Source organism: Protopterus annectens, chromosome 4.part0, assembly GCF_019279795.1.
Source record: "Protopterus annectens isolate FY-2018-M chromosome 4.part0, PAN1.0, whole genome shotgun sequence".
NCBI lineage: Eukaryota > Metazoa > Chordata > Ceratodontiformes > Protopteridae > Protopterus > Protopterus annectens.
In genome coordinates, this window is record NC_056733.1 from 456,546,316 (window position 1) to 456,561,546 (window position 15,231).

At 40.0% G+C, this 15,231-nt stretch overlaps 1 protein-coding gene across 1 annotated transcript in view; it reads right to left on the minus strand.

Annotated features, from left to right (window-relative positions):
• LOC122799370 (proline dehydrogenase 1, mitochondrial-like) overlaps positions 1-15,231 on the minus strand; it is a 972,876-nt gene that overhangs the window by 395,042 nt on the left and 562,603 nt on the right. The window contains exon 8 of the mRNA XM_044068377.1: positions 4,639-4,720. Within this exon, the coding sequence (XP_043924312.1) occupies positions 4,639-4,720 (82 nt within the window). The remainder of the gene's footprint in view (positions 1-4,638; positions 4,721-15,231) is intronic.

Below are 15,231 nucleotides of genomic sequence, written 5' to 3' on the forward strand. Positions count from 1 at the left end.
AAAGCTTTAGATAAAACAAAAGATTCATTAAATAAGGCCTGTAGAAAGTTACTAATTGCATTCCAGTAGGGTTTAATGTTAATACAATAATAAAAAATATGATTCCAATCAGCTCTAGATACTTGCTTACATCTCCAACATAATCCTTTTCTGGAAGAGCTGATTTTAGTGATTATATCTGGTGTTAAAAATGCTCTATGTAAATATTTCCAATTAAATATTTTCCAATACTGTAAATTAGATGCATATTTTACTGATTGTAGAATGTTTGATTTGATTTCTACTGATAGATGTATTGAGTGACTTTTAGAGATATGTTGCCAATAAGATTCTTTAGGTATCGTTTTGTAAGTTAACTCTTTGAGATTCCGTTCTTCATATTATGGTTGTTATATATAATTCCATGTAAGTAATTTATAAATTTTGGAGTATCTTTATAGGAAGAATTATTAATTACGCTACGTAAGTCCTGGGAATACATTAAGCTGCTCTGTAGTGTTAACCAGTCCTGAGATGGAATTTCATAACTTATCTTTATCATTTGCATATCTAAAACTTGTAGTTTTTTGATGCATTGTTGCCAACAAATAAAGTTATTGTGTTCCCAAGAAGTAAATATTTCTCTATATATTTTGTGAGGGTAATTTTTTGTCATGATAAACGGGACTAAAAGATCAAACCAAAGTTTTATATCCATATTTACATTAACACATTTCCTAAAGGAGTTGAAAAGATAATTAATCAAATGCAATTTAGTAGGTCGTTAAGTTGTATTGTATAGTATTACTTAATAAACACCATAATTTATTAACTTTATCTGATAGACAATTTTTAATGATATAGTTTTGTTTATTAATATAGCAGTGTATAATAATTTCCAGTTGGCTGAATAGTTAGGATTTATCCACTCCATAACAGTTTTAAATACGGATGCCTTTATATAGAGTCAATATCTGGAAAGTTTAGTCCTCGTTGTTCCCATGGTCTAATGTGATGAGTTAAGGCTACTTTATTTCTTTTAGGAAACCATAGAAACTTTAGTTAATACAACTTTTAAGTGTTGCATGGAAGGTATTTCTCATCTGGCAAACTGGGGTGATGATCCCCATCTTTAAGAAAGGGGACAAAACTGATATACTCCAACTGCATGAACACAGCACTCTACAGTCTCCTTGGAAAATATTTTGCTTGATTACTACAAATTCCAGCTGACACTTAAACCTTGGGTTCAAGAGTAACAATGTGGATTCTATTCAGGCTCTAGAAAAGTGAAACATTGTTTTAACCTTGCACAGTTTTGGGAGACATTTGTAGGAGTTTGCTTATCTACACTATACTTATCAGCATCTGGGAAAGACTTATGACTTTTCCAACATGTTCAGGAAAGAGGTCCTACAGAAGTATGAAGTATTGGGTCGAGGAATATGCTGTTCTGGCCATACATGAATGCAGTTGAAGTTGTGTCTGTATTTGCAGAATTAAGCTGAATTCATTTAAGGTGGGGCTTGAGCTTTTCCAAGGGTGTGTTTAGTCAACACACTTTTTCATGACTTTCACTGACATGACAGCAAGACAAAACCAAGACTAGGATGTTGTTCAGTTCAGGGACTTAAGAATGGTACCTCTGCTGTCTGTAGATGAAGTTGTCCATTTTTCTTTATCTGACCATAACCCTAACAAGCACCATACTGAGTTACTTTTAACTAAAAAGGAAATGGGATGAGGATTAGCACCTTTAAATTTGCGATCATGATACTTTCCCATAAAATTGTGGACTGCACTTTCCAGTTGATGTGGGGTATATATTAACCTGTGCTCAGTGGAGATGTTGAAGTAATTCAGTGTCTTACAAATTATGGCAAGAAGCAGTCTGAGAACACAACAGGAGTGTAGCATAGGTCATACTCTTTCAGGCAATGAATAAATCTACAATGATGAAGTAAGACTTCAGTTATTGTACAAAGCTCTCAGTTTAGTGATTAACCCAAGGACCTATCCTCATGTATGTTAAGAACCAGCAGGCATTGAAGGGAAAAAATTAAAATAGATTCACATAGCGGAACTGATGTTTCTATACAAGGATGCTGGGCTTACAGTGTGAATTTTGAGTATCTGGGGTACAGTCTGTGTACAGCCACTGCTCCTTTGGATAGAGAGGATTCTAATAATGTTAATACTGATACTTAGGTGGCCGCTTCCAGTGTAGCTGTTCTGGTTAGAAACCAGAAAAAGAAGATGCAGGGTAGTCTCAGAACATGCATGAAGGATTACAGTTCTCTGACTGCCTTGAAAGACTGTATTCTTTAGGCCATGAAGAAATCTGGTTTGGGAAAGGGAAGCTTGCCCTGTCTTGCTTAACCTGTTGTCATTGCAATCCTATCCAAGAACAACTAGAAGGAAATGTGTCTCCTCTAAAGAAAGAGCTAAAAACAATCCTATTTATGTTTAGCTTCCCTTAAAAAATAAGTGAAAAGATTTATAAAAATCAAATTTTTGCACATCTGCCTATTATATACAATTAAAACTACAACATAATTACTCACATAATTACTCATATAATTAAATAAGAACCAAGTAGAAAGAGACGTATATTGTGCCCATAAATGATAGTTTAAGAAGTGACGCTAAATTTTAGGTGAAAAATGGAAAACTGGAAAAAAAAAATAAGATGATTAGACCTTACACTTCCATACATGTTTTGATACACCTGACGGAGTTTGACCATTTTTGCTTAATGAAGCAATTTCTGTTAACCAGCAGATATGTAGCTGGCTCAACCACCTCCCTGTGCCGGTCCCACAAACTAGTGCCTCACCCCTCAGCTCTCCAAGTGGAGAACAAAAAAAAAGACTTCTAAAAACAAAACTGCAGACAGTACCCAATCTAAGACACCCTCTCTGCTCTTCAACTGAAGAGCAAAAAAAAAAAAAAAAAAAAAAAAAAAAAAAGTCTGTGATCAGGTACCTGGGGCTCCTAAAATGCAGCTTACATCTTTGCATCCTGCTCCAACCCTCCAGACTCACATTTTAATAAAAAAAAAACAGAAGAAAGAAAGAGATCGTTTTTCCTTTAAACTGCAACAAACAGATGTTACAGTTTATGCCCCACAGACAGTGCTGTAACACTCATAACACTCACTTACATGCTTTTTTTATTTATTTTTTTACTTTAAACTGTAGCAAACTGCTTGCTACAATGTAGCAGACAGTTTATTTATTTATTTTATTTTGGGATTTGTTAACATTCAGCGAAGGCCCGGGGAGAAAAGCCCCATAAGAAAACAAATTACTAACAGAAGATAACAGTAATTACAAGAGGTTTTTAAATACATGAATGACACACTTATAGTCTGATTAAGTACATGACAGGAGACATATGCGATACGTAGTACAATCAATGGTGGTACATCAGTAGGCAGAAGAGAGGAAGCTAATAGTAAATTAATGGTGGGTACAAAAAAGAAATTGCAGGTAGAGAACAGAGTATGGAGAAGTGCAGGTCAGCAACCTGAGGAGTAAACTGAGAAGAGTTAAGACAGGTGAAGTTGAAGGTATTAGTTAGTGGACAGAAAAGACAGAGTACAAGGAAAAGTGGAGGGAACTGCAGTAATTGAGATAATCAGACCTTTGGCATGTACAGATCCTAGATTTGAGTAGGGTTTCTGTTAATGGTTTTTTGAAACTTTGAGTGTGGGGAAGATTTCTAATATTCAGTTTCTAATATTTATATCACACAAGGAGTAGTACAGCACTCAAGATTGACTGCAAATTCAACACCAGCTTTTAAAAGCTGCTATTGCATTAAAGAGCAATGGGGATTAACCAATCGCATCCTCCAACACTTTGCACCCAAGGTAGTTGCCCCTTCTGTCCTGCCCCAGCTACATTATTGATAACCATATAATTTATTACTTACCAGGCTGTCAACAAGTACACATTTTCTAAAATCCAACATATTCCATGGTTATATTAATGAATCTTCAGAACCACTTTCTTATGCAAACATACTTTTAGGCTATTTTCATGTAACTTCAGCAGAACGTTTAAGAATATTCTGTGATTATCAGAGATCTTCTTGTTGGTATCTGTGCAGTTTACATAATAGAAAGCAACTTCAAGGTAAATCTCTCATAATGAACAACAGCACTAAACATAAACACCTGACAACTATTGGTCATGTATATGATGAAATCTTGTGCCAGTGTTCACACAGCTAAGAGAACATTCTGCAAGCCATCAGATCAACAACACTAGAAAAGGACTAAGCCTGGAACAGAATCCTGTTTCAAAATATATGAAAACACAACACCCATCAGGGAAAAAAATCTTGATGTAACAACCTAAAACATTTAAGGGACATATCACAAATGTTACAAACAGGCCTATGTTGGTTATAACAAACAAATCTTTCAAATGGAGCTTCAGAAAGAATTCATGTAATCCTGAAGCTAGAGAATGGCACTTACCCCACAGTGGTCCTTTAAAATGTGTTAAAGTTATTATCAAGTCTGACTTGTCTATTAATGGGATCAACCTGGCATGTTTACATGGGATCGATGTTGCATGTTTACCTACTAAGTGTGGGTAGGCTGTTTGTTTCTCTAAGGGAAGAGTGAAGTCACATTTTAGAGAATCTTACCTGCATATCTGGAGTAAGTAGTAATTTGGAAATTTTAGTCCTGCTATCAATTAGACTGTTCCAACTCAAGAGGTCCACAGTCCTGAAAGGTACAAAAATACAGTTACTAAACTTAAAAGACAACACAAACTACTACATCTTATAGATACAAAAGATCAAAGGCAGATTCCAGCATTCAGGGCCACATCTTTATTTTCAAAAACAATGCCATTTTTAAATATATGTTTTACTGTATTTTTAACAAAATAAATCACAATTTTACATTCTTCATAGCACATATCATCCAGTGTCCTAAGAAAATTTAATTAAATGAAGAAATAAAGTATGGATGGTGTCACGAAAGAAGATACTGCCAGCCCAGCTATCTGGAATTTTGTAAATAAGTATATGTTGTTTGTGAATATCAACATGATTCATATGCTTGTGTTACAAATGTATCAGAACTGCATGTCATATAAGATGGTTTGTACAGACGTGTGCTGAAGAGGTATTTTACAAAGTGCTGTTTAAAGATGTAACCACAGCATTCCCTACTGGATTAGAACAGAAATGTACCTGCAGTATTGTAACTGTTTAGATGTATATAGAACAGAAATGTACCTGCAGTATTGTAACTGTTTAGATGTATATATTTTAACAATGGAAACTGGAACATAAGAGGTTAACTTCAGAAACATAGCTGAAATTAAATTACCTCATGGCCACGTTATAAAAGGATGTTATCTTTCAGTTTCAGTGCAGTAACAGACACAATGTCTAAAAGTAGAAGTTTTCTGCATTGTCTTGGAAGCGTTTTATTATTTTATGACTTCCAGGGTCTGCCTTAGATCTAAGAAAAGCCCTTGTCTATGTATTTTCATAGGTAGATGCTAAATTATACCGCTGCATCAGTGGGGGTTTCACCTGGGATGGAGTCAGGTGACAAGAAATGATGTCATTCTGCAGGCTATCCAGCAGTAATATTTGAAATATTAATTTGGGAAGTCTATTAGTGAGAGACTGTATTCTGTATTTTGTCTTTGACCTGACAACATCAAGACCAACTCACCACATCTGTCTTGCTTGCTCTGAAGTAAGTTAGTAGGGTACAGTAATTCTCTTAGGGTATAGTAATTCTCTTAGATACAGTCAGGAATATAGCAAAGCTTAGCTTAGATGTTTTGCTTTATTTATTTGAGAATGTACTGCAATGTTGTTTTAAATATTTCCTGTGATTTTGAACTCTGATGGAACTGTAAATATATACTGCATATTTTCTTGTACTTTTATTATTTATTATTAAATATATTTAAACCTTTCATTGTGGCTGATCTGTCTAATGATATTTAAGTTATGGGAGTACTTGCACATTTGTATGGTGATACTGTGTGGGCCACTCCTAATTGCCCTGCTCTTGGTGAAACTACCATTTGTATTAACAGTAACATTACACAGTAAGACTAGACACCCTTTGTTACGAGCCTTTAAGTAGCTGATAAGGAGTGACTGGTGGTAGGGGGAACTACTTTATAGTCTGGGCAGAAGGGGGCATAGCTAGTAAACCTATGCCAGCATTTCCTAGGGGTGTGTGTGTGTGTGTGTGTGTGTGTGTGTGTGTGTGTGTGTGTGTGTGTGTGTGTGTGTGTGTGTGTGTGTGTATAACTCAAACCTCAAAGACTGTGTGCGTCAGCTATTTGGGTGGGGACACAAACCACTGGTTGGACTGAGGGTGCTGGAGGTCTTGGCTTGGTCACTCAGCTGAGATCTCACCTCTATAGCTGTGCCAGTGTGGAGTCTTATTATGGATCTGCAGAAAGAGGGAGAAACCAGCCCCAGACTGACTGTGGTCTCTGTGTGTCTTAAGAGAAATGACACTTGATGCAGAGAGCTGCATCTGGAAATACTGTGTGTGTAGTTGTCATCCTCCCAATGTACATCCCCTCTGGTACTAGTGGTGAGGACTGAGGTTCCTTGATTACCAGGCTAGAGGAGGGACATCACGTATATTGGTTGGCAGTGGGGGGATACCGCATATTAGGATTCAGTGGTGTGGATACTGAACTCCTGTAACCTGCAAACAGTGGTCACTGAAGAAAGTGTTTGTACTCTCAATCAGCCACACAGTGAACATTTATAGTTTCACATCACAATAGTTTTATTTATTTTTTGTTAGCTTAGTTAATCAGGGAGAGCAGGCAACAATGTCAGTAGAGGAGTATGGCAAGCTGACAAGGAGCCAGTTGGCCGAGATGTGCTAGGTCAAAGGAATGGTGCATGACAACCTGACTAAAGCAGAAATGATTGCAGCCTTGGTCACAGCTGCATCACAGACCAGCAACAAGGAGGACAACCAGACTGGCCTTGCGGATGTACAACTCTCAGAAAATGGACTGTTCAACCTTTCCACACAGGACTTAAAAATCCATCTGGAGTTAAAGAGACATGAACTGGAGGCCAAATGGTTAGAACTAGAATCAGAGAGACTGTGGCATTTGGAGGCTAAAGAAAAGGAGAAACAGATGGCATTAGAATCAACAGAAAGATTGAGACATCTGGAAGCTGAAGAAAATGAGAGGCGGAAGCAATATGAAAAGGAGATGCTGACTCTTTGCCAGGGTCATGGGGGTAATGGAGAAGGGAGTAACCAAATTCCAACAGCAACAAAGGTCAGTAAATTTCTTCCACAACTTACAGAGGGTGATAATTTTAATAGTTTTATTCATATGTTTGAAAGGGTATATAAACAGTATAATGTTGACGAAGGGCTCTGGGTATGGTTCCTAAGCCTCTTACTCCATGGTAAAGTTGTAACTGGTATTTCTAAATTGTCTGGTACTTATTGCTTAAATTATAATACAGTTATAACTGACTATTAGAGTGTTTTAAGTTAACACCTGAAGCTTATAGGATAATGTTTCATGAGCATATACTCAATGCAGATGAAAGCGTGTGTGAATATATTGCCGAGTTAAGAACTTATTTTCATAGATGTGTGAGTGGGTGTCAGATCACCACATTTGAAGGGCTGGGCAGACTTTTTGGTGAGGGAACAAGGCCTTAGCACTTTGCCTGAGAACATGAGAATCTGGATAGTGAATAGAGAATGTAACACAGCATATGAGTTGGGGAAAAAGGGAGACCTATACCTAGCAAGCAGGGCATCACTGTAAAGGGAAGAGATGCCTAGTGCTGCTCATGACTCTAAGGAAACCTATGCTGGGCAGCCTAAACCAGCCCAACAGAGTTCATCAGTAGCAGGGGAAACAACTAGTTCAGGTACATGGCCAGAACCATGGCTTAAATGTTTTAAATGCAACCAGCGGGGCCATGTAGCATATAGATGTCCATGCAGGCAAGGTGGGGAACAAAAGGTGGGAGAGTCAGTAAGTAGGAATGACAGAATACCAGCTGTAAGTTGTCTGGAGACAACAATGGTACCAAATAACACAAAAGGTTATATCCTATCTTAGTAGATGGAAAACAGGCCACTGCTAAGAGAGAGACAGCCTCTGACCTAACCAGTGTGAAGCCTACAATGGTTAAAGAGGAGCACTACTTGTTTGGGCACTCTACTCTAGTCAGAGCTTTAGGAGGGACCCCATTCCAAATACCTTTGGCTAGGGTTCACCTTGACTGGGAGGGTGGAAAAGGAAGCAAGCAAGTAGCTGTGCTTGAGGATATTCTTGCAGATGTCCTGATAGGGAATGATTTTGATAATGCAGTACCTTGTGTGCATGCAATGACAGTCAGGCTTGGATACAAGCATGTGGGTCTGGTAGCCTAGTGGACACCCAGACAGACCGCAGACTTGAAGCCAGGACTGGTGTGGTGGTTAATTCAAGGAGGGAGCTACCCTGTAGCAGTGAGACTGAAGGTGAGCCACAACTGCTGGTGGAAACTGATGTTCCATTGGACAGAGTGACTGCAAGGGCAGAGGTTAGTAGTAGTATCCAAGCCAGCAGTGAGGCACCACTGTCAGAGAATATCAGAAGTCCTGTGGAAGGGGAGCTGGGAAGGGTTACAAAGGGAGAGTTCAGACAGGCTCAGCTCTCAGACCCTACATTACAGGCCTGAGAGAGCTAGCTAGTTAGGTACCTGATTCTCAAGAAAAGGGGGAATCTGTATACTGGGACAAAGGGTTACTGTATAGAGAGTGGACCCTTGAGGGAGGGTTAGAGGGTGAGAGAATACAGTAGTTGGTAGTGCCCAGAACCTACCATCTGGCACTTCTAGCCAAAGCGCATGACATTCCCTTTGCAGGTCATAAGGGCATAAAGCGTACAAAGAGATGTATTATGCAGAACTTTTATTGGCTTGGGATTTACAGGGATGTAACAGGGTACTGCAGAACCTGTGAGCAGTGCCAAAATGTAGGCAAGGCAGGAGACAAGGCCAAGGCTCCTTTGATGCCTTTGCCTGTGATTGAAAAGCCATTTCACAGTGTAGCTATGGATACTGTGGGTCCTCTGAGTACTCCAAGTTTCACAGGGAAGAAGTATATCCTAGTGGCAGTAGATTATTCTACCAAATACCTTGAGGCAGTGGCTCTGTCCTCCATCGAGACAGAAAAGGTGGCAAATGCTTTGTTAGAGATTTTTTGCAGGGTAGGTTCCAAAAAAAAATACTGACTAACAGAGGTGCTAATTTCATGCCAGACCAGCTGGCTTGTCTGTGGAAACACTGTAGGGTGAATCACCTAAAGACCATCCCCTACCATCCCAGACTAATAGTCTGGTTGAGAGGTTAAACTCTACACTAAAGACCATGCTATGGGTATTTGCAGACCAGTTTAAGAGGGAATGGGACAAATATTTCTCTATCTGTTGTTTGCTTATAGAGAGGTGCCCCAGGAATCCACAGGTTTTTCACCTTTTGAGTTGCTGTATGGGCATAAGGTGAGGGGACCTCTATATTTGATTAGAGATGACTGGGAGGGTGAGTGCGAATCCCACAAGGAGTCTGTTGTGGCATATGTCCTAAACCTCAGGAGAAGGCTTAGGGAACTCATGGGCTTGGTCCAGGAGAACCTGGCAGAAGCCAACTAGCAGAAAAAGGTCTGGTATGACAGGAATGCTCGAGCTAGAGAGTATGCTGTGGGGCAGCAAATTATGGTTCTCATTCTTGTCAGATGCAACAATAAGCAGGCAGCTTGGGAGAGATCCTTCAAGGTGGACAGGAAGGTCAGTAATGCTAACTAGATGGTAGAACTGCTAGGCAGGAGGCAGGGGCACAGACTGTACCAAGATAACATGGTGAAACCTTACAATTATAGGGAGGCCCTGGTGCTAAGTATTTGCAGTACAAGGCAGGAGGAGTCTGAGAGGGATCTGTGGCTACTGGGAGCCAACCAGCAAAGTCCCAAATTACTATGGTGGAGCTTAGGGTTGCAGGCATGTGTGAGGCACAGTACTGGGGTCAGCAATGCCAAGGCAGCTGGGACCTCAAGACAGGGAATGGGGTAATGTATTCCCAGATAGGCTCATCCCTCTCAAGCAACATTTCTCAAGGGTCAGTTGAAAAACAAGTGGGGGAAGAAATGTCACAAAAGGAAATACTGCCAGCACAGCTATCTGGTATTTTGTAAATAATTATATGTCAATTTGTGAATATCAACATGATTTATATGCTTGTGTTACAAACGTATTAGAACTGCATGTCATATAAGATGCTTTGTACAAATGTGTGCTGAAGAGGTATTTTACAAAGTGCTATTTAAAGATGTAACCAAAGCATGCCCTACTAAATTCGAACAGAAATGTATCTGCACTATTGTAACTGTTTAGATGCATATATTTTAACAATGGAAACTGGAAAATAGCTTAAATTGAATTACCTTATGGCCACATAATAAAAGGATTTTATCTTTCAGTTTCAGTTTCAGTGCAGTAACAGACACAATGTCTAGAACTAGAAGTTTTGTGTATTGTCTTGGAAGTGTTTTATTGTTTTATGACTTCCAGGATCTGCCTTCGATCTAAGAAAAGCCCTTGTCTATGAACTTTCACAGGTAGATGCTAAATGATACCAGCTGTATTAGTCGGGGTTTAGGTTCATAGGTAGGTACTAGGCTATTGGCCCAAGGGCCTACGTAAGCCTAGCCAACAAGGTTCCCTGGCTTACACCACCCAAGAAAGTTATTTTCTTGTGCCACTGTCGAGTAGAGACACAGAAGTGATCCCCAGAGTGAATTTCCTATTTCCCATCCACTCATCAAGATTTTTCTTGAAGAGTGCTAATGAAGAACTTTGCTTGACATAGATGGGTAACCTGTTCCAGAGCATGGGAAGTCTCTGGGACAGGAATCTATCCCTCCAGCATGTCCTGTTTATTGTGGTGACAAGGTTTAGGTCCCTAGAGCGTGTATCTCGGAGGGATTGGGATTTCTTTAGGTGTAGCTCTGAGTTTGACATAGCTTTATATGTTAGGCAGAGATCACCACGGAGTAGGCAATATGCTACGGAGTAAAGCTGGAGTTTTTTGAGGCAGTCAATGTAGGGCATTTGTTTGAGGCCAGTAATCCTCTTTGTGAGGTACTTCTGTGGCCTTTCCAGCTGCTGCAGATGTCTTGTGAGGTACATTCCAAAAGGGGCATCGTACTCTATAATGGGTCTAATGAGGGTCAAGTAGAGCGGAACAATGACCTCATTTTTCCAGGATGAGAACCCTTTTATGATGAGGTGTGCCATGTAGAAGGACTTCCTGACTACTGTGGTGATGTGACTATCAAAGGAGAGACTACTGTCCACCTGGGTCCCAAGGTCTCTTATCACACATTCGGTGTTAAGGAGATTGCTGCCTATGTGGTAGTTCATGGGTACAGAGTTTTTACCAAAGGAGATGACTGCACTTTTTGGCATTGAGCTTGAGGCCATGCCTCTGACACCAGGCATCTTTCTCAGTGAGGCCGTTCTGTAGGATGTCCACATCATTTGGGGACTTGACTATGGTTCCTAGTTTTCAGTCATCTACGAACTTCGTTAGCCAGAGGCCTTCTGTGTTTGGTACCTACTTCTCTGAAGTACAGGCTAACAGGAGAGGTCCCAGGACGGAACCCAGTAGTACTCCACTTGTCACTGCTTTGAGGTCAGATTTGGAGTCTGCAACTTTTACAATGTGGGTTCTGTCAGTGAGCCATTTGGTAACCCATCTTGTGGCATAGGGATTTATACCTAGTTTATTGAGTTTAGCTATAATTCAAGAATGGGGGATGGTGTCGAAAGCCTTGGCGAGGTCAAGATAGGCTGTGTAAACCACCTTACCCTCATCTACGTCTTTGGTGACTGCCTCAAAGAAGTCAATCAGGTTCAGGAGGCATGATCTGCCTTTCATAAACCCAAACTGGGTGGGATCCAGAGTTTGGAGGTTACCAATGTCTTTGTTTATGAGTTATGATGATACCTTACATGGCCTTGCAGACCAGGCTCATCAGGCTAATAGGTCGATAGTTCCCGGGATCAGTGGTGGCTCACCCTTTGTGGAGTGGGATAACTGTTGCTGCACACCATTCAGTGGGCACAAAGCCTGATGCGAGGCTATTACTGAACATGGTGGTTAAGTGGGGAGCCAGTACGTTCTGAAGTTTGTGTAAAACGCAGCCTGGGATGCTGTCCGGTCCCATGGATGCTGTGTTTTTGGCTTTAGAGAGTGCAGCTTTTACCTGCATAGTTGTGATTACAGGGACTCTGCATTCTTCCTGTATAGCTATGGGCCCTTTAGGTGGTGGGAGGGTAAAGTTAGCACTGAACCTATCTGCCCAGATGTTGGCAATATCAGTTGGTTCTGTAATTTTCGTGCCATTGTGCTGTAACTCAGAGCAGATCTGGGTGTTGCTATTGAGATTCTTGACATAGCTATAGAATGCTTTGTGGTTTGTCCTTAGAATTAGTGGTGATTTTGTTTTCGTAGCTAGCTTTGGAGGATCTTATAAGGGATCTCAGCTTCTTACTAAGGCTGACCAGGGAGCTCCTCCACTCATGGGATTTTACTCTCTTTTGCAACAGTTTTTTCCTTTTGTTGTACAGTTTGTTTATGGCAGGGGACCACCAGATTGGCTTCCTTTTTTTGGAGGATAGCATCTTAGTTCTGTTTGGGATAGCAAAATCCATGCACTCGTGTAAGTGCTCATAGAGTGCATTTGTGTTGGATTCAGCAGTTGTAACTGTATTGTCCATCTGCATGGGTGTCATGAAGTTCACTTATGTCTTAAGAAGCATGAAGTTGGCTTTGCAGAAATTTTTTACCGTGGTTTCCTTAATGGGGGGTGGGGGCAGGATGTGGATATCAAGGGTGATTAGCTTATGGTCGGATCAGACCAACGAGGAGTTGACTTCAGGTGTGGGACACTGGTCACTCATGTTGGTAATGACTAGGTCTAGGATATTGTTGCTCCTTGTGGGGGTGTGGATAAGTTGATCCAGGGCATAAGAGTTTATGAATTCCAGAAAGCATTGAGCTAAGGAGTTGGTACATGAGTAGTTTTCCCAGTTAATAGTGGGGTAGTTGAAGTCGCCCATTATTAGGTTGTTTGGTTGAACCCTAATATTTTCCAGTACTTCAAGAAAAGAGGAGTGGGACTCCAGAGGTATGGTGGGGGATCTGTAGCAAGCTACAATTTGGATTGCAGTTTTGTCCAGTGTTAGTTGCACGTGGATAACCTTGGATGCATTATGCTGAGCAACTAGCCTGGAGGTGTGGATATCCTTAATGAATATGGGAACATACCTCCACCTTTGGTGTTTCGGTTCAGGTTACATGGTTTCACCCGAGATAGAGTCAGATGACAAGAAATGATGTCATTCCACAAGCTATCCCAGCAGTAATGTTTGAAATATTAATTTGGGAAGTCTCTTAGTGAGAGACTGTATTCTGTATTTTGTCTTTGATCTGACAACATCAAGACCCACTCACCACATCTGTCTTGCTTGTTCTGAAGTAAGTTATTACAGTACAGTAATTCTCTTATATACAGTCAGGAATATAGCAAAGCTTAGCTTAGATGTTTTTCTTTATTTATTTGAGACTGTCCTGCAATGTTGTTTAAATATTTCCTGTGATTTTGAACTCTGATGTAACTGTAAGTATTTACTGAGTATTTTCTTGTTCTTTTATTATTTATTATTAAATATATTTAAACTTTTCATTGCGGTTGATCTCTCTGGTGATATTTAAGTTCTTGGACTTCTTGCATGTTTATTTGGTGACATTGCTCTTGGTCAAACTACCATTTGTATTAACAGTAACATTACACATTAAGATTGGACACTCTTTGTTAAGAGCCTTAAAGTAGCTGATAAGGAGTGACTGGTGGCAGGGGAAACTACCTTATAGTCTGGGCAGAAGGGGGCGTAGCTAGTAAACCTGTGCCAGACTTTTCCAGGTGTGTGTGTGTGTGTGTGTGTGTGTGTGTGTGTGTGTGTGTATAAAACTCCAACCTCAAAGAGTGTGTGTGTCAGCTACCTGGGCAGGGACACGAAGCACTGTTTGGAGACAAGATGGTACTGGAGGTCTTGGCTTGGTCACTCAGCTGAGATCTCAACTCTTCAGCTGTGCCAGTGGGGAGTCTTATTGGGGATCTGGAGAAAGAGGGAGAAACCAGCCCCGGACTGACTGTGGTCTCTGTATGCTCTTAAGGGAAATTACACTTGATGCAGGGAGTTGCATCTGGAAATAGTGTGTGTGTAGTTGTCATTCTCCCAATGTACATACCCCACTGCTGCCAGTGGTGAGGATTGAGGCTCCTTGATTACTGGGCCAGAGGTGAGGCATCACAGATGGTACTGCTTTGTTGCAAAGCCATACATTAACTTAATGCAACAGCTCAAAAAAAAAAAAACAGCTAGATAAAGTTCTGTTGTAAAAAGCCACCATCCCAAACACAATTAAAAAAAAAAAAACATATGGGGTAAAATATGTAAATCTATGCCTCCTAATCATGGAGACATCCGCTAGAAATCTACAACTTTAAACAACACAAATCCCCACAAACACTACAGCCTTTTCACAATCCTGTCATGCAAATGAACAACTACTCCCCGAAAAACACCCAATAAACTCTGGAAAAGAAAATGTTCCTAAAATGTAACTACCGTTATGGAAATTTGCCTGTACAAGTTTAACAGTTCCTCTTGGCACTTGCCTAGTATATATATTTCAAAACACTTGCTTTTGTAATGCTGCCACAAAGTAAACAACAATGTTTCCAGAGTGACAGCAACCTGAAACAGTGACAGTCAAAACAGCTATTTCTTAACTTTTATACACGAAAAGACAACAATTATATAAAATGAATGTATAGCTCATTTTCTAAAACCACAACTTCTCCCAGAAAAGTCACAAAAACAACAAATGTTTTCTCTTCTAAACAGAAAAGTCACAAAAACAACAAATGTTTTCTCTTCTAAAAATATTAACATCTGTCAGATACATAAAGAGATCTTCCATCCAAACACACAAAACTAAAGCTAAATGCAAATTGAAACCACAGGGAAAAACATGTAAGCATGTTCACCATAATAGCAGGAATTCAATTTCTAGGATAACTGCTGCTGTATAATTCATTATACCCTAGAATTATCGCAGGTAGATTGAATGCCCCCCCCCCCCGGCTGCCTTCCA